The following is a 19,539-nucleotide window of genomic DNA, read 5'->3' as shown; positions in this document are numbered from 1 at the left end:
CAATTATAGCATTAAGGGTATTTTAAAATACAAGTCATGGCATAGCTTAGAAGACTTACAAAATTGAAATTATGACACATTTTTCAACATTTAATTTCCATATCATAATTATGAATTTATCTCAGAATTTTTATTATCACTTAGTATCTTATGATGTCAACATTATATTTTTTTCTAATGTGGAAAAGGGAGGACCACTTAAAATGATTTAAAAATGCTCTTCAATTACCAACAATAAAAAACTTAGGAGACTTACGGGTAAAATGTTTTTCAGGTGGATTGTGGAAGAAAACTAATTTATATTTTTTTCAGTGGCAACGCTATTTTTACACACATTTTACAAGTCAACATCATCTAGACTTGGCTGATCGTCTTCATCAGGTGTTTACAGTGTGTCTATGGCATGTTTAATTTTTTTTTTTTTTTAACCAGAGAACTATATGAATGTACCATACACACATTCTCATGTAAACATGAATGATATAAAGCAAAGTTGCTATGTGTGTGTTCACTTCTTAAATAAACACTGGAGACTATTCTTAGAAAGCTGAAATGAGTGCCCAGAGACACTTTCTATGTGTGTGTGTGTGTCCGGTTTGAAACCTGAGTCAGGTCTGGCAGACGGACGGGAAGGAGCACTGATTGGCTAAATCTGTTACATTGGGCAAGAGTACAGATTTACTCAAGATGTTGCCAGAAGCATTTCAGCAGATCCAAAAACTGTCACCAATGGGTTATTGGGTGTTATTTCCTCTTAATCTCTGCTCCAAAAACCTTGTGAGCTCTCATTCTGTCTACTGCCTTGAAAAGCAGCATCATTCTGACTCATGAAGAGTGAAATCGAAATAGGCTGTAGCACCATTAAGAGTTATTCATGCACAAGTTAATAACTTGATAGGCCACTCAAAGACAATAAGGTAAATGAACACAAAAAAAACAATCTTGTGAAATTAATATGTATACATTTTCAAACATATACCAACAATAGGTGCTTTCAAAAAGTTACAAAATGATAAAATGTGAAGTGTTTATTTTTATTGGGAAGCTTATTCTCATTACCTTTCAGAATGCAGCAGTCGTTTTCTGTGAACGTGAAAGACTTCTTGTTCATTAGCTGCTGTAGGGAATAAAACAAAGTTAAGGCTAGAAGGGATACAACAAAAACTACTGGGCATGCACACATCAACATAGCAAAATGTGTCTTACACTGTACAACAATATGTATAGTAAGTTTTTGAAATATTTTTAGGGGTATGCATATACATTAATGAAACAGAATCATTTAATTTAATTTACTGTTGGCTTCAGGTTTTTGCTGCATCCCTTCTTGCCACAACCAAGAATCAACGGCAAGAATAACAAAATGATAATAATCATTTATAATAAAAATTATAATACATAATATTAAGGTATCAAACAGCTGTATTGTACAGATAAAAATAGCTTGAAGCAGACAACACCCAGTTTAATGAATCCAGGCTTATTACATTTACAAATGGCCAACAAGGTGGTATCCAAAGTTTTGAAACAGTATTTTGCATTTTGAAATGCTTTATGACCAGTAAGAGACTACAACCTCTGCTTTAAACTAACACAAGATGAAAATGCACCATATTTTCTAAATGTTTTTTTTTTTTTTTTAAACAAGTCATGCATACGGTTTATTAATATTATTATTATTATTATTATTAGTAGTAGTAGTACTATTTACCTTTAATTTAATTAAAATACCCTAACTCCAATTTGCTGACTCTCTGGGGCTGTATGCTTCTCCAATAAATGATTGTACTTAAACCTGTAACTGTCCCTGCTCAATTTGCACATCTCAAATTCCAAACAACAACTAATGAAAATATCTATCAATACTACCATTTCATTGCAACTAGATGCATCCCAGTTAGGATGTATGAAACAGAAGTCAACGAAAGGGAGTTACACAAATTATTGTGCTAAATGAATAGCTTTTGTGTGCAATCTGTGTTACATAATAAATTATGGTGTTGTTGCTCATCTTCAATGTTTGCCACTACTTTTTCATTTTTGAGATCTGGAACATTCTTATTACAAAATCAAAGTGGAAAGTGGAATTAATGATCAGCACTTTCATTGCTTAATAATTTACTGTCAAAGTCAAGACCCAGATTACAATCTCCCCCTTTTAAGAAAAAGTGTGTGCTTGTCTCCCAACAGGTGCTGCCATAGTGGCAAAGGTCAGAGGACACGATGTCAAGCTGTGCCAACATGACCGTCATAAAATAGCCTGTGTAACCTTCCTCTTGTGACTTATTAAGCGCTGTAACAGATCACAGCAGGGACCTGTCTGCATGCCTGCAGTTGGGATTGATCACAGTATTGACGGCACAGTGGATTGTTCTCAGAGGACCAGAGGGCTTAGCTTGATATCGCCATGTTCCTAGAACACACAGAGAAAAAGAGAGGGAAGATCCTTTCTCCATACATTTTAATTCATCATTAAATTTTCATAATGTGACAGTTTATGAGGCACGGACAGATTGTAACAAAGTTATATATTTAAGACAAAAATCATAAAAAAAAATGAAAATAAAAATCAAAATGACCACACTATTACCCTGAAGTACATGAAGCGAACATCAAATGTTCAGCAAGAACAGTACGAGAGCGGCTTTTGAGATGTAATACTAATAATTTATCCTTCAATGCAACTTTCTATGGACTTTGTGGATAGTGTGCAAGAATACAAAACCAAAACGACATCCTTAGATGAACAACCAGTCAAAAGAAAAATACACATTACAGCTTCCTACTCCAAGGTCCTTTTCAGCTTTAGAAGAACATAACTACTTTACTACACACAGAACGAAAAACTTTAGCTGGTGTAGACCTGACACAACTTTAAACAGAATAACCACAAAACACCAACGTCCTTTTCCTGCACTCATCACCACAAGCTCTCACCATCTCACAAATTCAAAATTAAGAACAATTCTGCATATTCATTTGTCCATTTTAAGCATCATACGAGAACTCTAATGATAGGTGAAGTGATTTATCACTTAATGTTTCTTACAGCTTCGACTACATGAACTGACAGAAGAATTACTTGTACACTTTGCATATCATTTACAGCGCAACACTTCGAAATATATTTCTTGCTAAAGCATTTCAGTATGTTCTCTATATTTTCTAATCTGTAAAACAATGCGAGAAAATATACTTCTTGCTTTATGACAAAATTCATATATATTTTGAAACTAATCTCTAAAATGATAGCGAAAAATGTTTAAAGATGAAATAAGTTTCGTTAAATGGAAGCACTTGTGATCGTACTGAAGTCCTGAATCAAAAACTAATAAGGCATAAACCACAGATTTCGGTTTTTCAACACAAACACATTCAGTGAATCAGAATTACACGACTATCTGGAATATTACAGACCTTCAGTGCAGTGGAATGTGATATGATGTGGACTAAACTCCGCCCTCCTCATTAGCATAACCGCTCTGGGCATTCCTAATCAGGCCTCTACAGAAAGTACGTTTTCATAGCTCGGTCGAGCAAGGTATGTAATGTAAGGCGATGTATGTGTTATGGAACAAGATGTTTTGAATGCATTCTCAAACAATAGAATTAGCATTTCAACAGCATAGCATTTTGTTTTCCCTTAGAATCATCCTTCCTTTTGTGGTCCCACATGTGTTTACGTGTGTTAGGTCAGGCTGGGAATGACAGACGTAGTGCATGTGCGTGTGAGCGGTTTCGAGGTTACTTAATGGATGAAGCAGGCAAAGCCGTCATCCCAAATCACACGGGCCATTTATACTATTATTTATAATATAATAGCTCATCTATAATACCTTCATCTACATTATATGACAATATCTCACACCAATCATTTATATTACACAAATAACATCGAACACTAATCTTTTATATTACATCAAAATATGTTTTTCTTTATACTGTGCAATCTGAATCATTTTATACTTTTTTTGGGGGGGTCCCTTTCATTTCCTGCATATGTGCATCTGTATATAAATAAAACGGTTTCCTCATCTTTAAAGGACATGAGTGTTTCACAAACACTTGCCTGTACAAGTCACACAGAAACAAGAGAAAGAGGAAGGGAGAGGGGTTTATGGCTTTTAGGGCAGTGTTTTGCTGTGATTGCTCTGACAGAGTGTGTTAGTGTGCGTCTTTAAGCTGGTTTTTACGCGCGTGTGCGATCAGAGAATCGGTGTCAATGGCCCGCTCGAAGAAGCGGACCACAGACGGTTCATTCAGGAGAGATGCAAGAATCTGCTCGAAGGAGAAACTCCAGTCCCCGTCTCTGACCGCAGAGGGTGAGCTGGGGGTGTCTGTGGGCGTGTCCAACACGGGGCTGCTGGTTCCGGTGGGACTGCTGGTGGGAGTGGAAGGGCGCGAGGTTGAGGTTGGGGTAATGTCAGAGTGGGACGGGGCGGTTTCTTGTTGACTGGTCGGAGACTCGGGTCGATCGCCTTCACCCTTAGCAAGGGTTTCGGTTTCAGGGCTGGTGGGTAATGTTGGGGAGGTCTCCGGCTGAGCCGTGCTGGTGGGTGTGCTTTGGGGTGTTTTCTGCGGGCTGCTCTCCTGTAGTCTCCGCCCTACCTCCTCCATGCGCAGCAGAAGACTAGTCACTCGTGCCACAGCCCGGTACAGACTCTCCTCCTCCTCGTTGCCGTGGAACACACCGTACAGAGTCTTTGTCAAACCAATAAACTGCACCTGGAACACAGTTGATACGGTCTCTTTAATTAAACTAAACTGTGTGTGTACACATACATACATACATATATATACATACATACATACATACATACATATATATATATATATATGGCTTAAATGTGGTCAGAAATCACAACAAATCACAGGCAACATTCCTATTACACTTCAATAAGACAAGTCTCCACTTGAGGTTGAATGTGTTCAGGAGAGTGAGAGCAGACAGACTGTGGCAGAGAACAGGAATAGAACTGCTCTGAACAAGGTCAGTGAACGGAGAATGAATGCTGATGACACTGTTGTCAAACACCTCAAAGTACGTGTGGAATCATCACCGATCAGCACAAAGCCAACCAGGTGTTGTACTTAAATAAGCATGAGGAACCATCTTTAAGTGACATATCAGAAATCAAAAGGATACATTTTTCTATTAAATGCACACTTACAATTTTTTTTTTTACTGCTACACTCTTTTCAAATTGCCTTAGGTAGTGAACAGATCACATGATGTTACCTTTAGTTTAAGGGATGCTTCACCCAAAAATTATAAATATTTAAATTATATCTTTAATTACTTACCCCCGTGTCTTTTCAAATCAGTAAGACATTTGTTCATCTTTGCAAGCAAATTAAGATTTTTTTTTTTTCATAATATCTTTGACCTTCCATAGACAGCAAGGGGCCTAACAAGATCAAGGTCTAGAAACACAGCAAGGACTTAGTTAAAATAATCCATGTGACATCAGTGGTTCAACCAATTTTACACAGAAAGCAGAAAATTAAAATAACATTTTAATTTTAACTGCATTACCGTATTATTGCACTATAGCACTATTTTGGAGAGTATCACATACATAAACAACGTACACAACATATGTAAACATACAAAAAGTGTACACAATATATCCGCGTACAAACATATGGATATGTTTTTTATTCTTTGATATGTATACTCATAGCTTTGTAAACTTACAGCTGAATGTCACATGGATTATTTTACAAATGTCCTACATTTCTGAGCTTTGATCATGTTATGATCCTTGCCATCTATGGAGAGTCAGAGCGCTCTCAGATTTCATCAAAAATATCTTATTTGTGTTCCAAAGAAGAACAAGGTTACAGGTTTGAAATGACACAAGGGTGAGTGATTCATAACCTTTTTTTTTTAGGTGTACTAGCTCTTTAATGCACATGGATCAGCTATACATAAACTGGAAAAATCTCCACCATGAAAAGCCACCATTTATTCATAATTGCAAGGCCAAACAAAGCCATTTAATACCATTAACAAGGGAAACAGAGACATTTCTGATTTATGTACCAGTTTAATTCTGACCACATGTTCAGTGTGTGTTTACCTGATTAATTCTGGGCAGATCTTTAATATTCTCTTCTCTTCGCTGCAAGTCTTCCTGCCACTGTTTCAGATATTCCTGCAGATCTACTTTAGCACGACCTGAAAAATGAAAAAAAAACAACAACTGATTTTTAAACAGTTTATTTTATTAACATTTACATTTTATTCTGATTCATCAATGATAGCATTCCCTGCTCAATTATTTCTGTACAATAACCCATAATAAACTCTTCGTTTGACTTATATTTTATGTCTGTATACTTGTCAAGTAGCCAAGCAAAAATGCAGTTATTTGGTCATTGCACAGACCCTAATCACCCTGTTATGGTTTATTTGTGATGCTGTACGATATGATACAGAGAACATGATTAGAGAACAGGGATGAATACTTCACCTCTCTCTGGACATTTTCTAATCACTCCATCCTCTGCAGAGTCTATGTGGAAGAGAGGGACAGCCATGAAACACAAAGACACTTACATGCATGAGCAGATGTACATGCATACATGTAGTCTATACTGTTTTTGGAGTTGGCAGGGTTTGAGCTTCTGCTTCTTTTAAAACACCAAAATTAGGTGTGCTTCTAGAAATCGAAGCTTTTTGGTTAGGTGAGACACAAATATAAAGCACAAATATAAATGCTACACACAACACACAAACAATTTAAAATACACATAGGAACACAAAATAAACCAGTGATATTACAACACACCCAGAATAAAGAGTGAAAAGAAATGTGAATGAATGAAAGAATTTAGCGAATTAATGAAATGAAAAGAAAAGTGGCATAAGCAGCCAGAGGCATAAGTAGCCACAGAAAGCAGTGGAAGCTGACCAGAAAGACGAGTAGAGAAAGAGTGATCTTCAGCCGGAGGAAAGAATCTAGATGACGGTAAAATCTTACACTCCTGGGTCCCTGAAGAAACACACAAAATATGCTTATGTGCACACGTTCTACTTTTATTTTATTTGAACCAGTAAAAAATGTTTTGAAAGGCACAGTCACACAAACATGCCACATGAACCTTTCACCATTATCAGGAGTAATGGGGATTTAGCAGTTACAAATCCAATCTAGTAATCCAAAATAATCCAGTCTAGTAATTCAAAATCCAAGTACTAACTTCTTTAAGTTCTTTTGGATAAAAAACCCATCTAATAACTTACTAATTAACAAAATGTAAAACTTACAAGTAAAGTAAATAATGAGGAGAGGTTAGAGGTTAGAGGTTAGATATAGATTATACAGGTTCATCATAGAGGGGGTAGATATGTTGATTAAATAGGGATATAGAGGTTTGTAGATATTTGACTCAAATATTAGCCTGAGTAAGCGTTACAGAGGGGTTAGATTTAAATATTATACAGAGCTATAGATAGGTTAGATATATAGATTATGTAGGGTTATACATGGGCCAGATATATAGATTAAGATTTATTGAGCTAAACGGGGTTGTAAAGGGGATAGATATACAGACATATTAATCATATACATGTGTAACCATGTCTTATGTTTACACTAGAATTTTATTATAGCACAGCTGCAGAGATCATAAAATTGATTTACCTGGTTGAAGGTGCAGTTTGAAGAGAAATTTTAGTTTTTCTGTGAAAGATCTGTTGTATAGGATATCTGCAACACACACACACACAAATACTCTTGAATGAATCTGGCAGGTTTAAGGAAAGCTGCTCTATACTGAGGTTAAAAGGTCAAAGGGCAGTCAGTTTAGTTCAGGGCTGGCTCCTCTTACTCAGGCCGCATATGAATTCTTTAAAGTTCACGAGTCCATCTCCGTTCTCGTCCAGAAGCCGAAAGGCTGAACATGCCAGCGAGCGCACGTGTGTGTGTGTGGTCCACGGCTGCAGGAGGTTAAACAGGCTACTAAACTGGGACTGATCCAGCTGATACTGGTCCAGATATGGCAGGCTGGGGTCATGGTTCTGCAGGGCAGGACTACACACTGACCAGTAACAGCTCACAAAGTGCTGCTTCTGTAACACAAACAGTCGAAAGACTCACTAGCTTGAACGGTTTGTGTGGCTGCAGCAGCATTTTTAGGCCTTTAGGGACTGAAGTGCAAAAATCTGTTAGCAAAACTCACCTTAAAAAGCAAGTAGAGCTCATCCAGCTGTGCAGCACTGAATTTCACGTCTTGGGCAACAACACGCAGCTGCAGGAACAAGACACAAAAATGACAATTTTCCATAGACAAACATCTTTACTGCCACTGTGCAAACAATATGCAAAGAACGAATTGTGCAAATTACACTACTGTTCAAAGGTTCTTCGTTGGTAAGAATTATAAGTGATTCTCTTATTTATTTGATCACAAATGTACAAAATACACAAATATTGTGAAATACGGTTACAATTTTAAATCTTTTTTATATATTTGTTCAGAAATCAAAGAACGGACATCCTTTGTAACATTTTCAAACTCTTTTGATGTATTTAATACATCCTCACTGAATAAATTAATTTCTTTAAGAAAAAATGACTGATCCAAAACTTCAGAATGATATGTTTACTTTGTTATACATAAAACCACATAATTGCTTCCATTATGAATGAGATAATCATCATCAAAATTAAAACTTATAAATGCATATTGATTTATCTTTTGTTTAAAATGATAATGCTTGGTTTATTATATTTGATATTATATTCTAAATATAAATGTGTAAGGTGCATACAGCATGGTGTTTGTACTTACTACATTTTGTTTTGTTGTGTCTTCTAGTGTTTGAATGACATAAAGCTTGTTCCTCTTCCGCATGTTTTCCACTTCCTCCGTTCGAATGTCTCCATATTTCTGAAATAAAAAAAATTCATTAGTCTGAGCAACTCTCTATTTCAGACCTTCAGTTCGCTGACCCCAGTACTCCTGTCAAGAGGGGGTTTTCATCACTCCATTCCACTGACCAGTTAGAAAGTGCTGAAAAATGTACACCTTTTCATTCCACATTAAGATTTTACAGCCCTATAAAATCTGTACAGGCGTTAATTGCAAAGGCATTAAGAAAGACGTCAGATGCTCCCAATCACATTTATTTTATTAGTCACATTGTACAGAGAGTCTTTGTTATAAATTCACTACCTTAGAAATACAAAAAAAAATCCTCTTGCTATGAGTTCTTATAAAACCAGGGCTAAAGGCTTCAAAAATAAGTATATTACAGTATGTGCTTTACCTCATACGCCTCTTTGATGAGATCACTGATGTCAACCTTATGTATTGATTTGTCATTGGCTGTTGCAGATGCCTGCTGTACAGTAGCTGGCAGGGGACTGTCTTTATTTGTGACACTGTCAAAAAACCTGGGGGATAAAATCAAGATTTAAATATAGATCAAGTTTGCAAATGCATTTTTTCCTTTCTATAATATAATATAATAAAATATAATATAAATTAAGTGTTGTCAAATGATTAATCTTTTTCTCAAAATGTAAAAATGTACTTTATATTTACATATACAGTATATTATAAATTAACATTACATTGCACATAATAAAATGGCAATGCATCTTGCTACAATCATGCTTTGGCCATGTTAAAAGAACAACATTCCAATCACCTGTTGAGGACTGTGACAGCTTCTGCGTCGTCATGGCAACAAAGCAGATTGTCCATGTTGTAGTCAAGGACAGCAAGGCCAAGCTGCAGGATGGCTTTGATACCATCATAAAAGAAGCAGTCGACAACATTCACAGCGCTCTCTATTGGCAGCACGCTGATGAACAGAGTCAGGAACCATGACAACGACACTGATGAGAAAAAGGACAGGTCCGTCATGTGTTCTGTCAGCTGGGTTAGATGCTCACGAATCAGTTCCTCGAACACAGCCTGGTCCACCAGTGCTCCTGGAAAACACATGCACAAAGACATGTATAATACGGTCAGAATAAATAAATAGATTCAGTAAACTGCCACTAGCAGTAACAACAAGAAATGGCATTTAGGTATTTAACATGAAAAAAAATTGTGGAGCACCCTACACCATTGGCACTGTGTTACGAGCCTGCAAGTATATTAAGATAATTCAATCACCTCCTGTGCATAACCAACTCTCTCATACACACACATACCAATAATTCTACGGTTGAAGTAGTCCGGGAGCATTCGTTCACACACAGCGACCAGCAACCAAAAAGCCTCTTCTTCTTTAGCATACAGCAGCAACACAGACGTCAGGATATTCATCGCCTGGACATACAGAAAAAACAATGATAGTTATAACATATGAAAACTTAATTATTATTAAAATTAGTCGAAGTGGAGTACAGTTTTTTTTAGCAATTTAAAAGTGAAAAACACACATTTGCATTTAAAATTACAGATTTTTAGGCCCTTTAACAGTTTGTGACAGTTTAAAATGTACACAAAAATAATTTGTCTTCCATAATAAAAATGCTTTATTTTAGGCATTCACCATATTCCTTGAATACAGTGATTCGTTTTGCATAATTTCCATGATTATGCTTTGCATACACCAAGTTTTGTTTACCAAATGATTATTCATATTTCATGTCCTTTCTGTTTTGCACAGAGAAACATTTTTAAATTAGTATTTATGCTGACTACAATAGATTCAGCTGGTTTTCATTTTTCTTGTTTTCCTCACATTGCACACCAACATAAAGTCTGATGCACTCTGAAGCTACAACCAGTCACTTAATGCCCCATTATACTTAAGCAAAACAAAATCAGGTCAAAGCACTGCTATGTAAACACTTGCTAAGTTCAAAGATTTTATGCCATGAACCTAATAAACACTACACCAATGCAAACCTGGGCAGCTTGAAACAGTGCAGCGTGATGGTTTTGCGAAAGCTTTTTAACATTTCTGTGAACAAGATGAATCAGATGTTCTATGAACTGTGCAATCCGATACTGAGACCATGTGTTAGAGTAGATAAAAATATAATGTGTGTGTTTTTACCTGGCAGTAGCCGATTTTGGGGTTGCGATGAGCGTAGGCAGTCAAGACACGGCGAAGAGCGGAGATTCCTGTATCACTCTGGAATGCTGGGTGTTCTGGGAGCGAGCGATGTAAATCTCTCTCAATCTCATCACAAGCAAGCGAGCTGCTGCCCATACACTCCTCCAACAGCCGGCCATAGTATCCCGGATGAGAGGTCATGTCATGTACTGCACCTACAACACGAGCAAACAAGCGTGTACAGAACTGTGGCACATACACACCTACACACATCCAGAACAACACACACCTGAGAAGAGCATCCACAGTTCTCCTCTGAGAGTCTCTGGAACTCCTCGTACAATGAGATCCCGTGTTTTTTTGGTGCAAAACATTCCAGTTCCACGGCCATATTCTGCAAAATGGATCTGCCACGACTGCTCTTTCATTCGCTCCTTTAGCTGTCAATCACAATGTTAAAATAAGTTAAAAATTCTTCAGTGTCACATGATCCTTCAGAAAAGATGATAAATGCATTTACTCTGCTGGTCAATTTAATGCCTTCACTGAATTAATACATTAATACAATTAATACAATATTGGTTATTTGTACCATTTTGGGGTCAAGGTTTTCTGCATCATGCGGATGAAAGACGTTCATCAGAGCTTCAGTGCTGACAGCTTGACTTTGTCCCACCATCACACCCTCCTCATCCTCAAAGAGAAAAACACACACATGGTAGTCTATTATCTCCTCTAGAATTGTTACAGCTGCCACAACATCATACCGTTAAATGGAGTGTAGAGGAATTACCGGATTACTGATGTAGTGCTGGGGACTTCCTGCCGTTCCACACTTCCTGCGGATGGTGGCAGCTAGTCGCTCAAAATCCCGAACCTCTGAAAAACGCAAAGCTCTCTTGCCACGAAGAGACACAGTCAGGGCACGACTACCACGATCTGGCAGCTCTACACTAAACACCTACAGGAATACATTAATGCCAGAACACACAAAAATCAGCTTCAGTGAAATACACAGTGATTACGAAACAGCAGAAACCTATGAACTCGTCAAAACTCGATAAGTATAAAGGCAGAACTGCTAGAATATGCCCATGGCCAAGAGGGGTGAAAAAACCCCTGATGTTTCAATTTAAATTAGTGCTGTTAAATGATTAATTAATGGTTTAATGATTAATTACAATAAAATACGTTTTTGTTTACATAATATATGTGTGTGCTGTGTATATTTATTATGTATATATAAATACAAACACAGCCAATTATATATTTAAGAAAAATATGTTATGTTTATGTAGTAAATATATTTATATATAATATAGAAATCAAATCTATAAAATGTATAAACATTGCAAATATTTTCCAAATATATATTATGTGTATGTATTTACATATACTGTACATGTACATATATAATGTAAACACTTTTTTTATGTAATTAGTCATTTGACAACACTAATTTAAATATATACATTTACTTTTTATTACATTTTTATTAAATAATACACTAAAAAGCATTAAAAAGTACATTATATTTATTTTGTTTCTAGTCTGCTTAAGGTATACTTCTTTAAGACTTTTAAAAACAATAAATCAAAAGTGTACTTTTATTACCTTACATTCATGAAAGTGCGCTCTTTTTAAATACACTTAGGTGACCTATTATTTGATTTATATTAGCTGTAAGTACAGTTTTTTTTTTAAATATACTATTAAGATTTGAAGAACAGGTGCACATTAAGTAAAATCATGCATGCTTTCTTGTTCTCAAGGGCAGTCTTCACCATGACAGACTTCGCAGTTTGCAGAAAAATGTGCAGTATACGCACCTCCCATAGAGGGATTATGAGATGGCACTGGGACCCATCCTGGCTCGCAAAGCACAGATAGTTCTCAGAGACACAGATTTTTCCAAGCGTATTGACATGGCTGAATGGAACCCAGAGGAAACTCTCATGCACTTCACAAAGATTCTCCTCCTGTGGCAACCGGAAAAATGCTCGAAATGACTGATTCCTTGCATGGATTTCCAGAGCCCTGCAACAATTACAGTAGAGTTAGCCTTTATTTAACCAGAAAAGGACTCACTGAAATTAAAATCTCTTTTTTTCAGGAGTGTCCTGGCCAAGTCTGCACGCACAATTACAAACACCGTTAGGTATCGCCCGGTAGAAAAAAAATAGGAATAAAACTAATGCACCTCTGTGTGATGTGAAGAGGGTTGGCCAGTGGATGTTCAGCAATAAATGTTTCTTTGTCGAAGAACCGCACAATGGCGTAGTCGGCCAGCTGCTGCATGATCATGTATGTCTGCTGGAGCCTCAGGAGCATTGAGAAGAAATGATCCTCTCCACGCACACACACACGGATGCTCTCTGCCAACAACACACTCGACGTACGTTCCAGGCGGCTCACCTCATCCCAGGGATACACCAGTTTTACTAAGAGAAATGCATAAACAACATTAGATTTTGGCAGAACCCAGCTATAACACTTATAAAGACAAAACCATAATATATTAAGCACACAAGGTGTTATATTTAACATTACTTACTACATTTAGTTAGGTTAAGTATAATGCAGAGAAGAAATAAAAAAAACACATACAGATTCAGAATGGCATGAGAGGGAGTAAACAATGACTGAATTGTTATTTTTGGGCAAACCATCTCTTTAGGACGTTGATATGTGAATGTTAACTTTTTTGCATGAGGAAATATTTGAGTTGTCCGAGTTGCTTAATAACGAATAATCATTGATAAGAAAACTTAATATACACAGCTATTCAAATGTTTTTAAATCTTTTCCTGTGAATCAAAGCTGTGTCTTCAGCATCATTACTCCAGTCTAACGTGTCACATGATTCTTCAGAAATCATGTTAAATTGCTGATTTAAAATCAATGTTCGAAATACTTGTGCAGCTTAGAATTTTTAGGAAATGTGACACTGTTTATTTTCAGGACACTCTGATGAATAAAAAGTGTTTATTTAAAATAGAAATGTTGTGTTACAATATACAATACCAGTTTGAGGTCAGCAATTTTCTTTTCTTTTTATTTCAAGGAATTAATACTTTTATTCAGCAAAGATGTGTAATGTGTAGATCCAAAAATGGATTAAAAAAATGAGACTCACGCCTGATACTGTCTGAAAAAAAAAAAAAAAAAAAAGTATAACATTTTACTCATCAAATAATTTGAAAAAGTAAAAAGAAAGTATCACAGGTTCCAAAAATATTAAGCAGCACAACAGTTTCAACAGTGATAATAAATCAGCATATTAGAATGATTTCTGAAGGATCACATGACACTGAAGGCTAAAATAATGGCTGAGGACAATTCAGCACTGCTTAATAGAAATAAATTATGTCATAAAGTATATTAAACTAATAAAACAATATTAAAAATGTCAATAATTATTCACAATGTTACTGTTTTTTTGTTTTTTTTGAACAAATAAATGCAGCCTTAATGAGTATAAGAGAAGGCAATGGTTTCAAATTGGAGCCCCCAGAGGACCACAGTTCTAAAATAATATGTGGGGTACTGATACCAAATAATAATAAAAAAAAAAACTTTGGTAATAAACGCACTGTTCGGACATCATAACCATCATGAAAATTGCCAACTTGTGGTATTTTGTGTAAACGGACAATCATGTTTCTAACCTTCATTTCCCAGCATATAGGAGTAGAAACACAGGAAGTTGGTGCTGAGGTAGATCCAGCCCTGGTTTGGCACTCGTCCTCTCCAGTAGCTGCAAGAGAAATACGTCACAAGCTTCTCTCTCTGAGGCAGACCGAACAAACGCTCAAAGCGCAGCACAGCCTCCCGGAAGCGTTCGGGGTCCTCCTCATCACCGGTTGATGTGCCTTCCTCTGCTATCAGACCCTGCAGAAACAACACAATCTAGTCAACAATGCAAGACTGGGGCTAACATCTAAAATACCTTACCTGGTCTCATGGCATTAACGTACCTGGGCGCACTTTTTTGTGAGTCACGAAATACATATCAACAAGTACATATCACTGCAGTTTCCAATAGAAACGAGCACTAATGGCAGTAAAACACTTTCATTCCTTTACACATACATTTTTCTTTATTTTTGTTAATAAAGCGTAATTTTTGCACAATTACTTGAAGAATATCATGTTATGGCTTCAAAGCAATATTAAAATGCTGAGTGAATTGAAAACTGATGCTTTTGAACATTAAGATCACACATATCAGCTTCAATCTATGGGTTTCATATATAGTTTCTTCGCTAGCAAAATAGTTAAAAATCTGTGTAAAAGGTAGTTAAAATGACACGGTTGCATTAAAATGAACCGTTTTGCATTTGTTAACACTATCGGGTAGGTTTAGGGTTGAATTTGGTGTAGGGCATGTTTCCAACATGATAGAGCATTAATTTTTAGCAACAGTGGATGGACATTTGAATTCTGAACCTCCGCAATACATACCTATATCAACTTAATATAACTGTGCCGGAGTTCACATATTGAACCTGTGTTTTAGCGCCACTCAGTGGACATTTGTCTTTAAAAATGTGGCGAAACATGCAGTAAGGCATGTAAAAACTGTTTTTATGTGACTAGTTTGACGAAACACAAAAACAAAAAACAGCAGCAATCTAAACCCGCTCACCCTGATCTTTCCCTGGACAAAACTGGTGATGTCTTCCCCAGAATCAAACACAGAGAGAGTTCTGATGATGTTCTGCTGCAGCCAGTCCCAGTGCTGCGAGATCTCCTCTAAAGATGCTCCTGCACACACACACACACACACATTATATAAGGATCTAAAAGAAGAGAGTCTGAGCCTTCACATACACACTAATCTAACACACTAGTACTAACACACTAATACATCACATCTCTCACCACAGGCAACGCTCCAGTACACCTGAGAGTCGGGCGTCTGGTGTAAAATGCGAACCGGGGCGACTTTGGCTGTGGAGTCAAGAACTGTGTCCAAAGTTCCAACCAGCAAGCCTAAAACAATGACATCAAAAATAAAAAAAACATTACAAAACTATTTATATATGTTTCTTTAAGCCTGAATTACAACCGAATTTGAAAAGACATTTCTATGGAGTAGTCATTGCACAAAAACAAATAGCTTTTATTTTCAACGCTGATCATAGTAAGACATATTTCTTGAGCATCAGATCAGCGTATTAGAATAATATCTAAAGGATCGCGTGACACGGAAGACTGGAGAAATGGCTGATGATTTTAAAGCGTAACAGTACTTCACAAAATTACAGCTTTTCCTGTTTTTATGATGAAATAGATGCAGCCTGTGTGTGCGCATAAGAGACTCCCTTCAAAAAACATTAAAATATTTTATGTTACTATGATGAAACAAAATGGAATAATATACGGTTTGAATGGCAATTGATTTACTTCTTCCGATATCTCTGACGCACATCAGGAGGTTAGCGGGGAGTTTAATGTTAGTCGCTGAAAATCTGTCCTCTCTGCACTGCTTTAGAAAGAAGCTGGTGTATTATGGCCCTTAGCCATGAAGCAAAGGTTTCCATGGCAATGAACTCCAAAAGAAAAAAATAGTCACTAATTAGAGTAAAACCTGTAATCAGCTCAACAACAATTGTAGCCATGAATTCCTCTGTGCTGGTGACTCTGTGATGCTGCAAGACTTATTACTAATCATTTATTTTATATAAACTCTTGTTTTATTTATTGAGTCAAGTCCCATTAACACAAAACAGAGTGTTTCAAAGCAGCTTAACATTAACAGAACAGAAAAATAAGTGTTAAAGTTTTAAAAATTCCTCAGTTATAATACAAATTCAATTTAAAGTATACAGCAGTTCTAAAGAAGACAATAGCGTCATTATTCAGCTCTATTTATTCCAGTGTTGCTTTAATTCAGTTCAATAACACTGCTGATGTTGCAAAAGCAGCTCAGTTCAGTTTATTAATACATTTTTGACCCAACATCTACCACCGCAGACAATTCCCAAAAGACCAATGCCCATACATCTCTAAAGCATTAAAACGCAGCAGCTCAGTAGGCTTTCAGCTCTCTAATATGTAGAGGCATCCTTTCCGACTCGCATTTAATTGCAGGATTGGATTTAAAATTGAGCACCACTTCCCATGACATAGATTTGGTCCTGCCACCATCTTACGACTGTCCTCATATTTATATGGTTTGTTAGGGTAGGACAATATGTGGTATACAACTATTTGAAAATCTGGAATCTGATTGTGCAAACTAATCAAAATCCTGAGAAAATCACCTTTAAAGTTGTCCAAATGAAGCTCTTAGCAATGCAAGTTACTAATCAAAAATGAGGGCTATTAAGATATTATTACAGTTAAAAATGTACAAAATATCTTCAAGCAACATGACCTTTACATAATGTCCTAATGATTTTTGACATGATTTTTAAATATAATAATGTTGACCCAAATTGTGTATTGTTGGCTATTGCTACAAATATAAACCCAACTTACTCATATATATATAAAAAAAAAATAGAATGACAGCTAAAAATAAATTAAACAATTATTAGAAGCAATTTTGAACAAAAATTTGTTATATAATTTTTGTTTGCAGTAGAATATTACAGCCATTATATTGAGTTTGGTATTTTCATTATTTTAAAGTGCCCTTGTTACACGTTTCATGTACCTAGTGCTATAATAACGATAAATTATGCATAATTACAGCAACCCTAAGCAAGTAATACTAACCCCAACACAGTGTCTTACTAATACAGTAAGTACATGTAGTTAACTAATATTACTCAGTACCTAAATGTATAATTACACTAGAACAAGGACACCTTAAAATGAGTGCTTGTGCAAATGTGCATCATTATAATCATATTTCTTAAAATAGTTTAGGTGTTTTGGTGTAACATTTAATGCTCAAATAGTAAAAATGAATAAACGTGTCCTTAAAAGATATCGTTTAAATGGGCTTAAAATGCTTGCAGTCATCATGTTGCACTTTACTGACAAGACGTTCTCAAGTGGTATCAGCGATCAATACGGCCTTCTTTCAGAGTGACACGAGAGAAAGAAAGCATCTGCCAGTAAACACGCTGATCCACCTCAAACCTAAACAATCTGACGTCACAGCGTGACGCAACAACTGTCAAAAGGAAGGAGCATCCCAGACCTACATGAACAGTCTCCTTATTGAACTCGTTTGGGCTTCAGCTTCTATATATATATATAATATCTGGAGGAATGTTGCATTTTTAAGTAGGTTTATGCACAAGGCCAGTTTTACCGCAGTGGTGACGTCAGCACTCAAAAGAGCACATCATCAGTCCACTGGACAGTCAAACTTGAAACAAAACATCCAACCTGCATGACTGCGCTAACCCTTGACCTGTTGCAAAAGCACTTGGGGTTAAAACTAAAAATCAATAGTTTGGGGAAATCAATTGAAGTGTATTTCAAGGAGTAACACCTAAGAATAGATGACCGCTGGATACATATTAACACATGAACTGAGGCATCGGAGGCTTTTCCATGCCTGGCGCTTGAACACGGATATCCGCGCGCTCCCGGTAACGTTAACTTACCTGTCAGTCCGCCGCTGTCCTCTCCGTATCCGCGTCTGCGCTGCAGCACGAAGTAATCGTTGGATTTCTCCGTCACCCATAATTTCAGCGCGTTTTTGAGAAGCACCTCTTCGGGTTTGAGCCACATGCTGGAATCTGTTTTCAGAGACACGCGTCCTCTTGCATGACACTCGTATCATCTCAAGCGCATACACCCATAGATTGAGTTGTTTGCTCTTGCACCGCTTTTCCCACGTCGACAGAAACCGAGCCAAAGACAGCAACACCGGCGCCGCTGGGATTGTAGTCTTCCACATCTGCCCTGCTTAGCAGATGAAAGCGATGCCCTGGAAACTATCCACTACACTTCCCAGAATCCCCGCGCCACCTCATGACCATGTTTCAAATTATTTAAAGGGACAGCAACTTATGTTTACGGCGCGTTGTCACGATACCGCCTTCAGCGGTTTTACCTGGCGCTCTTCGGTTTCTACCATGCCAAAGCTTTTAGGCGTCGCTCAGAAATTGGAATAAGAATCTAAAATTCTTTAATTAATGTTAAAGTTAATTATCCTTTAAGCACTTTTGAAGAAATAGGAATAGTCCAATATTGTGTTTACATGTTTAAAGTATTAATAGTTCATAATGCTTTATTATTCGGAAGTGTTCCATTTTATGAAACGCAACTGAATACAATCTCGCATATGTATCTTTAAAAAATGTTTAATCAATTACGCAATTTTAAGTCTAGAAGATCAGTAGATATTGGTTCAATGTCAGAATTTTCTTTTCAGTTATTCAAATTAAACATATTGTTTCTGATTCACAAAAAAATAATCAATAATAAGCGATTAATTAGTTTCAACTAGCAGACTATACTGGATCGAGCTGTAGATTTATTCATTTTTGGTTTGATTCTATAATAGTTAAGGAAAATGAACTTTATAAAAAATAACTTGATAACCA

General features: G+C 36.5%; 1 protein-coding gene across 2 annotated transcripts; it reads right to left on the bottom strand.

The window, feature by feature from the left end:
- Positions 1–2,444: 2,444 nt before the first annotated feature.
- Positions 2,445–18,906, bottom strand: tbc1d8b (TBC1 domain family member 8B). Of its 2 annotated transcripts, XM_043239710.1 has the most exons (21): positions 18,595–18,906; positions 15,911–16,021; positions 15,675–15,793; positions 14,695–14,917; positions 13,227–13,467; positions 12,856–13,063; positions 11,820–11,987; positions 11,619–11,720; positions 11,316–11,466; positions 11,027–11,241; positions 10,173–10,290; positions 9,662–9,947; positions 9,278–9,404; positions 8,800–8,898; positions 8,188–8,256; positions 7,837–8,077; positions 7,650–7,715; positions 6,918–6,998; positions 6,477–6,518; positions 6,084–6,181; positions 2,445–4,725 (listed from the first exon to the last, which is right to left on the bottom strand). In XM_043239710.1, the coding sequence occupies exons 1-21, from the start codon at positions 18,719–18,721 to the stop codon at positions 4,165–4,167; spliced, it is 3,453 nt and encodes a 1,150-aa protein (XP_043095645.1). In that variant the 5' UTR covers positions 18,722–18,906; the 3' UTR covers positions 2,445–4,164. The 2 variants fall into 2 exon arrangements, with proteins under 2 accessions (XP_043095645.1, XP_043095646.1); XM_043239711.1 differs by lacking the exon at positions 6,918–6,998 and having other exon boundaries at positions 18,595–18,905.
- Positions 18,907–19,539: the final 633 nt, after the last annotated feature.

Source organism: Puntigrus tetrazona, chromosome 5 (genome assembly GCF_018831695.1).
Source record: "Puntigrus tetrazona isolate hp1 chromosome 5, ASM1883169v1, whole genome shotgun sequence".
Taxonomy (NCBI): Eukaryota; Metazoa; Chordata; class Actinopteri; order Cypriniformes; family Cyprinidae; genus Puntigrus; species Puntigrus tetrazona.
This window is presented reverse-complemented; position numbering and strand designations above follow the sequence as displayed.